The sequence below is a fragment of the Centrocercus urophasianus genome, unplaced genomic scaffold (genome assembly GCF_019232065.1).
Source record: "Centrocercus urophasianus isolate 14NV4802_14NV808 unplaced genomic scaffold, USGS_Curo_1.0 seq_67, whole genome shotgun sequence".
Lineage (NCBI taxonomy): Eukaryota > Metazoa > Chordata > Aves > Galliformes > Phasianidae > Centrocercus > Centrocercus urophasianus.
Genome location: NW_024885277.1, coordinates 244,168 through 252,257, shown reverse-complemented (window position 1 = coordinate 252,257; position 8,090 = coordinate 244,168). Strand labels below are relative to the sequence as shown.

The 8,090-nt window shown below is 48.4% G+C and overlaps 1 protein-coding gene across 1 annotated transcript; it reads left to right on the top strand.

Annotated features, from left to right (window-relative positions):
- The first annotated feature begins 2,202 nt into the window (after positions 1 to 2,202).
- On the top strand, positions 2,203 to 7,819 carry LOC122170343 (keratin, type II cytoskeletal 4-like). Its single transcript, XM_042837101.1, has 9 exons — positions 2,203 to 2,661; positions 3,713 to 3,927; positions 4,217 to 4,277; positions 4,913 to 5,008; positions 5,581 to 5,745; positions 5,821 to 5,946; positions 6,288 to 6,508; positions 6,830 to 6,858; positions 7,341 to 7,819. The coding sequence occupies exons 1-9, from the start codon at positions 2,203 to 2,205 to the stop codon at positions 7,817 to 7,819; spliced, it is 1,851 nt and encodes a 616-aa protein (XP_042693035.1).
- Positions 7,820 to 8,090: the final 271 nt, after the last annotated feature.

Genomic DNA, 8,090 nt, shown 5'->3' with positions numbered 1-8,090 from the left:
ATGAGCAGGAGGTTGGCCAAGACAAGTGTCACCCAACACTGGACAACCCATGCCCAAAATCTCGCACCTCTCATGGAGCTCTGGTGAGACATTTTGAAAGTGGAGCTAATTCAGTGCAGTTAGTTGGCAGACGTTTAATTGCAGTCTATGATGCGTTCCAGGCGTCTCCCACACAGCCTGCAAGTATAATGGGGTGCAGGAAGGAGGACACAGCTCTCAGTCCGACTTCTGATTTGGGATTCAGTCTTCCTACATAGAGCGCGCATTAGCTCCAGCTGAGTGAAAGAGCTGGAACAATTGCCTTTTGTACTGCTCTTTGGATTCAAATATGCATTTTGCTTTTGATAAGCCTTTGTTCAGAACTTAAAGGATCTGAGAAGTTGCAAGCTTTAGCTTTTAAGCCTCTAATATTTGCTAGCAGAATGTTTTAACTGATATTGCCAGTTGCGCTGGCAACACAACATGAACATGAGCCTAAGATATTATAAACAAAAAAGTCATGCTATAAATATGTTGAATTATTCCACCTGTATAGGGCAAGAGTATCAGTTTACGCAACTAATTTATACCACCAGCCCCTCAGACTCATGCAAGTTGCAATTACACATTCAATTAATAGCCTGGTGAATCTCGGTGCTGCAGTCACGTCCTATGGTTCGCTAAGGTTCAAGGTGTGTGTCCCTTTCAGAGAGCTTGATATAAGAAGGTTTTATGTTATAAAGAGGTTTAGCCTTCGTTTTGTGACTTGCAGTAGAAATGTCTTCAGCGGGACTAAAGAGGATGCAGGAACGTACTACTGGCTGTCTGCAGATACCATCATTGATATAGAGAGAGCATGAAGATTTCTCCAAGCATATTTCCCTTTTGGAAGGGCTGAAGGCAATTGGTTGAGTGTGTGGTAATGTGTCTTTCTATCCCGAAATCTTTACTCTCAGAGAGCTGAAAAAGCCCTATTGTTTTGTCTTTGCAATTGTCATTTAGAAAGGCCCAGGGAGGGTTGGCTCAGCCTCACCTCCTTGGGCTGGTGATTAGGAGCGAGAGATTTGTCTTACCAACGTGAGTCAAAGCCATCCCAGGTGTTCAGTTTAATCTACTCATTAAGACTTCCTCTGTTGATGAAGAAGACCAATGCCTGTGGGTGTGAATCACCTCAGCTCCCCGGACACTGAGCCGGGGGCTGTTGTCTCTCCCTAATGCATTTCCATTGGGTCAAGGACGTGCCTGGCAATGTCACCCAACTTTCAGCACTCACTTCTGGAATACTCCCCAGGCTGGAAGGTGCAGCTCTTCCCTTTTTGTTAGTTGTAGAGACCACCAGACAATGAAACAAAAGGTCTCGCGTTCAGATGGGAAGAAGCTCCAAAGCAGCAATAGATGAAGATTTAACAATGTCAAATGGACCCCAGGTTAAGAATTTGCAACATCGTTCAGGTGAGTTCATCCCTGAAATGCCACAGAATGTAAATCCAGTGGGCAGACTGGAAGATGCCTCAATTCCTGGGGGAACCTGCCCTGTTTTGGTGGGGTTTCATGGTGGTAGGAGAAGGTCAGTGAAATGCTGTAAGAGAATGCTTCTGCAGGGCACTTTGAATCCTCGCATATGAATGCAGACCCATAACTCAGTAGATCTACCTGTGGTACAGGCAGGGAAACAACGCATACATCACAACATGACTGCTAGTGTTTTTCCGTGGTTGATTTTGGTAACTTTTCCATGTCCAAAACAAACCTGGTGAGGAAAAAAAGGAGAGATTGTGAAATTAACCACACAAAGTACAAGTCTGCAAAATATGCCATCATTCACAGAAACCCATGAGACACAAAACCCCAAACGACACACAGCAAACAAATCACAAAGAGTTTCTTCAGAAAAAACGTTCACTAAACTATAATTAGCCTAAGTTAGGGGAGCACTTCAAACCGTAATATATTCTAAGCCAACTTGCAAACAGAGCACTTTTAGATTCCTTTTTATTTCCTCAGTAGTTGGTATTTGCTGGGCTGCTTTGCATTTTGAGGAGCATTTATTGCTGCCAGGCAAACCAAACCCTTAAGCGCTTTAAATTAACGTCCTGATCCTATCAAGGACCAGCTTCCCAAACGTATATAAGGAGTGGCATCGCGGTGTCACCCCAGCGGGATCTCTGTTCCTCTCCTGCAGAAGAGCTTCCCCTCGACTCCCGTGATCTGCCTTCACCCAAGATGAGCAGACAGGCACCGACGGTGAGGTCCATGCTGGGACGGCGAGGCTTCAGCTCAGCGTCGGAGATCTGTGGTCGGAGCTATGCTGCTGCATGCCAGCCTGCCCGGTGCGCGGCCGGAGCCTACAGCAGCCGCAGCGTCTGCAACCTGGGTGGGAGCAGAAGAATTTCCTATGTGAATGGGGTCTGTGGCAATGGGTGTTTTGGAGATTTCGGCTTCGGAGGGGTTGTTGGCTACGGTAACGCCGGAGGAAGGGTCGGCCTTTGCGGTCCCAGGGGATTCAGCATCGTGAGGGGTTACCCCGATCGCAAGGGGGAAGGAATCCAGGGCATCTGCATCGATGAGAGGCTCCTGAAGCCCCTCTGTGTTGGGGTTGACCCTCTGGAACATGAAATACGCTGTCAGGAGAAGGAGCAGATCAAGACACTCAACACACAGTTTGCCTGCTTCATTGACAAGGTGAGTGCAAACTGCTCCTTGCTTGCAGCTGGTGGTGGAAAAAGTAAAAATAAACCCTCCCCAGATGTCCAGTGCTGCTCAGGCCATCCGTTGCTGAGCTGGGTACATGCAAGGGCCCACAATCTTCCAAATGAGGTCTTCAGTGTAGGAGATTGTCTCAGTGTGGGCACATAGGATTTGATGGGGACTGTTCTGGCCGTGGCAGCATTGGACCTTCTTGCTGTTGTCTCCTGTCTGGGTGGCCCCAGATCAAAGCTGAATTCTTGTTTCAGCCTTTTTCTAGCACAGCCAGAACCATAGAATTATAAAATCATAGAATCATGGAATTATAGAATTATAGAATCACAGAATCATGGATCCATAGAATCATGGAATCATGGAATCACAGAATCGTGGAATCATGGAATTTTGGAATCACAAAATCACAGAATTATGGAATCATGGGATTATTGAATCATGGAATCATAGAGTCATGGAATCATGGAATCGTAGAATCATAGCAATACAAAATCAGGGAATCAGAGAACAGCTAAGGTTGGAATGGTCATTATTGGTCACTCAGGTCCAACAGCTCCACTTCAGATGGGCTCATCTTTCTGTCCTGTGTTAGAGTCCTTTTTCCCCTTGCCACTAAATATAGTGGCTGTTCCAAAAGCATTCCTGAAGTCAGAGAAAGTTGTTCCTGATTCAAGCATTTAAATGTTAGGTGTCTAATTCTGAGCTGTTACATTAGGATCCCTTTGTAGAGAAAAGAGACAAGCAGGTCCCTCCAGTTGGGCGCTCCATTGGAGTCCATCAGAGCTTCTGGAAGAGCTCATTTGCAACCACTGGGGATAAGTGGAGTTAGCACAGGCCTGTGTGCATTTAATATTTGTAAATGCCAGCAGATAATTTCACATTCCTCATGGCATATCACCCCTCACTTTCCTAAAATCCCGTTCTTATGCCTGCAGGACTCTTGCTGCTTTCTGTCTGAGAGCAGACAGTTAAATCAGGTGCAGAACTATTGCATCCACCTTTCTTTGAAGAATCACTCCTTTTTGGCCTGCAGGTCCGGTTCCTGGAGCAGCAGAACAAGGTGCTGGAGACCAAGTGGGGCCTCCTGCAGCAGTATGTCCTGCCAAAGAAAGGGAAGAACCTGGAGCTCTACTTTGAGAACTACATCTGTGACCTGCGGAAGCGCCTGGACTGCTTGCTGTGCGAGAAGCAGAAGCTGGGCAATGAGGAGTGTGCCACAAGCCAGCTGGTGGAGGAGTTCAAGTGCAAGTAAGGACCTTTGGGTCTCTTTTGAGACTTCTCTTTAGTTTGTCTCAGACACACGGTGTGTCCCCTTTGGGGATGTCCCATTCTTGTGTCTCACTCGCAGACTCTTTGCATTGTTAATGCTGGTATTGGTGAAGAAGCTTGTGATCTTTGTATGGTCTAATGTTGGCTTGCACACAGTGCCTGCAGTGTCTGATGGCAGTCTGAGCAAGGGGAGGCTGCTCTTCGTCGTGGTGGTTGTGTGTTTGGTGGTGTTGCTCAGCTCAGCCCTTTTCTTCTCCTTTCCCAACAGATATGAGGAGGAAATCAACAGGCGTACGACTGTAGAGAATGAGTTTGTGGCACTCAAAAAGGTGAGAAGCTCAAAGTAAATGGGTTGTTAGACCTTTCATGGGTTTATCTGGTATGAAACGTGGCTGCAATAGAGCATGGTGAGCAAACACTTGGCAGAAGCATTACAGTGAGCAGAAAGAGGGAGGCCTGTAAAGAAGCACAGTCAGAAAAAGAGGCAAATGGGAGGAGAAAGTGAAAATACTCACAGCCCACATGATCAGTGCTGCAGCAATAGCTTTGTTGGACCAAACACACCCTTAGATTGCGTGTTTCGTGATGCATTCATGGAATGGGGACAGAGTGCGAGGCCACAAAATGGTGTATGAGACACAGGTTATTTCCTGACAGTCTCTTCATATCCTTTATATTTGCACATCAGAAAAGGAGAAATCATTTGAACAATATTAAAAAATCATTTTAAAGTCCTCATTAGTCCATTCTGAGTTTGTAGCTAAGTCCAAATAAATAAACTAATCCCTGTCAGTCACGTTGGAGTGGCTTTGTTTTCCTTGAGGAGACAGTGGGGCACCTGACTCATCCCTTTACACCTTTCTGCTCCTGGAACTCTGTTGAAACATGTCTCTACTCCTCTGGGGCTGCCTCTGCCTTCCCTATGTTTCTCCAAAGTGTTCACAGCACATCTCCTCTCTTTCAGGATGCAGACTGCATATTTTTGAACAAGGAAGAGCTGGAGGTGAAGGTGGACCTGCTTAGAAGGCAGCTGGAGCTGCTCAAGTGTGTGTTCGAAGAGGTGAGTTCCTTGGCTCTGTCCCAGCACTGGGTGCTGCCTCATTCTTGGGTGCTCCAGCACCCAGTCCCTCTTGGATCTGTCTCATCCCAAGCCCTGAACACTTGAAAGCATGGAACTACAAGGCTGATGTTGTTGGTTGATATTAGCATGATTGTGTTGGGAATTGGGTGGTTCCCCCTCTCTTAATGCATCTCTGGGTATGAATTGGCTGTGTCCTAACTCTATCCCTGAGAACAGAGGTGAACCTGTCTCGTTACTCCAGATTGCAGTTGTCTGATTAGAGCTCCCAGCTTAATCCTGTCATTAACATCAGCAAAGCAGCTGAAGATGACAGGATACCAAGGGTTAAGTCACTTGCATACCTTGCCCTTGATGTGGACAGAATTGCTGCAGGTCAGCAGCTGGCACGCGGCAACTCATCCAGCAGGGAGGATTTTCTGCTGAGCCAACTTGAGGGAGAGCTCTTGACTTGCACCCATCAGCTGAGCAGAGTGGCTCTTTGTTCCAGCCCTCCCTTTGCTACAAAGCCTGAGAATTCCTTGCAGCTGACCAAGCCATTCCCCAATGTTTAGGAACGGGCTCAGGTTGATCGCCAGCTGTGCGACACTTCGGTCATCGTGAAAATGGACAACAACCGGGACCTGGACATGGAGAGCATCATTAAGAACGTTGAGTGCTGGTACCAAGAAATTGCTCAGAAGAGCAAAGAAGAAGTGGATGCCTTCTACCAAACCAGGGTGAGTACGAAGCAACCTATTCCAGCTCATGGGCTGCAGGTCAGATGTGGCAACTGTCTTGTTTCTGTCTTCCAGTTTCAGGAGCTTCAGGATAAAAGGGGCAAGTACTGCGATGACCTGCAGAGCAACAAGTGTGAGATTTCAGAGCTGACCCGGATGATACAGAAATTGCAGTGTGAACTGGAGAATGTGAAGAAGCAGGTAGGTGGGACCCAGAGGCCACGTGTGTCTCAAGGACAGCTCAGGCATGGGGGAAGGTGATGCATTGGCCTTCAGTAGATGTATGACCCAAATCCAGCCTACCGTGGTGACCAGCAGTGAATTTAAACAGATGAGAAAGCTGAGAGCCAAATATTCCTTTTATTTTAAAAGTTGTTGCTTTAGTCATGTGTTGTACAAAGTGGTACAAAAGTGGATAGAGATAAGAAAGCACTCCAGGGAAGCTGGTATCTCTCCCTGTTTGCAATCAGAAGGGCTGCATGCAGAACACCCAAGCACTAAGAAAGCAAAGACACCTGCACTGTTGTCCTCTCCCCTGACAGGTCTCCTGCCTGCAAACCTCCATCTGTGATGTTGAGCAGCGCGGGGACTGTGCCCTGAAGGATGCACGGGAGAAGCATGTTGAGCTGCAGAATGCCCTCCAGAAGGCCAAGGATGAGCTGGCTTGCATGCTGCGGGATTACCAGGAGCTGCTGAACGTCAAGCTGGCCCTGGACATTGAGATTGCCACCTATAAGACTTTGTTGGAGGGTGAAGAGAGCAGGTGGGTGGCAGAGGGTTTGTCTCTTTCTTCCTGAATATCAGAGCTAAGGCCGGAATGAGTCCAGCTCTTAAGTGAACTCTGCAGGTCTGGGATCCTCCCAGGCTCACAGAAGCGGGGGTGGACAGATGGCTGAAGGCCATCCCATTCACTTTCTGCCAGCAACAGCAGTTACTGTCCTAGGAATAGTCAGATGTGTTGCAACACGGGATTAAGAGACAAGTGGGCTGGATGTGGCTGCAAGTGATGAGTGACATCAAATTTCTAGATATACATGCCACTAGTTACTGGAATAATACACATTTCTCTTCTTTCCCCTAACAGGATATGTGTGGGGAACCCGGTGAGCGTGTGTAAGTAACCTGAAGTTTTACAACGTGGAGGGTTTCTCCTTGTAGAAAGGGCAGTTTATGGGGCAGAATTGCCTGTCCCAGCCCCCTCTGCCTTTGGCTCCCTGCCTCATTTCAGCCTAGGCCCACAATGAGAAACGTTTGTCCCAGAAATCCCAAATGGCCTTAAATTTCAAGAAAACCATTAATTTGATGTAGGAGGGAAAGTCAAATTCATACCCCTTTTCTACATTTGGGGGCAACATTCTGTCCTGGCCACCAGAACATGCATTATGCATGGAAGAGAGTGTTGCACCAGTCTGAAGAGCAGCATGGGAAGTGGGAGGGTATGGAGGGGATGCACTGGGGCATGAGGAGGAGATGGGAGCAGTAGTGCTGAACCAACGCAGGGGGGATCGGGCTTGGTTGGTTCTGCCATTTGTGGAATGACATGCATGCAAGACTCCCCCAGCTCCACGTAATGCATCCCCTGGGCTGTCTTGCAGCGGTGGTCAGCAGTGGCTACAACCTCCCTGATGACTGCGGGATGTTGGCTGCCAACGCAGCAGCATGTGGCTACGGCTCCTTGGGGAGACGGTCCGGACGTCACAGCTCCCAGAATGGAGGATTCAGCTCTCGCAGCGCCGGGATCCACCCCAAGAGGGTCATCAGCTCGGTGGCTAAGCCATGTGTCCCAGAAGTGTTCTGCCAAGCTGGAGGAGTCAATTGTAAAACCGGGGGGTTCAGCTCCCGTAGTGGAGGGTACCCAGCCCGCACTGTTATCAGCACAGCCAGTGGGGGCTTGAATGCTAGGATGGGAGCTTGCCAACCTGGTGGTGTGGTCAGCTTTGGGAACCAAGGCTGTGTCATCCGGCAGCTGGCGGGCCCGCCAGTGGTGGTAGCCAACAGCCCTGAGGTTGTGGCGTGCAACAACGGCGTGGTGGGGAATTTTGGGGTGGTCAGAGACCCTTGTGTGGTCCCATAGGGACAGCAGCCACAGAGGTGGCACAGCTAGGAGCAGCGGAGCGCGGCGTGTAGACGCGCAGTTCCTACCACTGAGATGAGGCAGAAGGGTTTTTCTGCCCTCAAATAGCAACATTTGTCACCCAGTCCATTCCCAAAGTCAGTAACATCACACACATGCTCTGAATAATGTTTTCAGAGTCTCCAACCTTACAGTCACATCTAGCAAGCTTCTCCAGCAGGTGCTCCACGTCATCTTACTTCTTTGAGTTTATACTGCTTAGTTGACTGCA

Coding starts and splice junctions, on each gene's coding strand:
- LOC122170343 (XM_042837101.1), top strand. CDS start 2,203: ATGAGCAGACAGGCACCGACGGTGAGGTCCATGCTGGGACGGCGAGGC. Junction 3,928..4,216: donor GTGGAGGAGTTCAAGTGCAA/GTAAGGACCTTT, acceptor CTTTCCCAACAG/ATATGAGGAGGAAATCAACA. Junction 5,009..5,580: donor TCAAGTGTGTGTTCGAAGAG/GTGAGTTCCTTG, acceptor CCCAATGTTTAG/GAACGGGCTCAGGTTGATCG.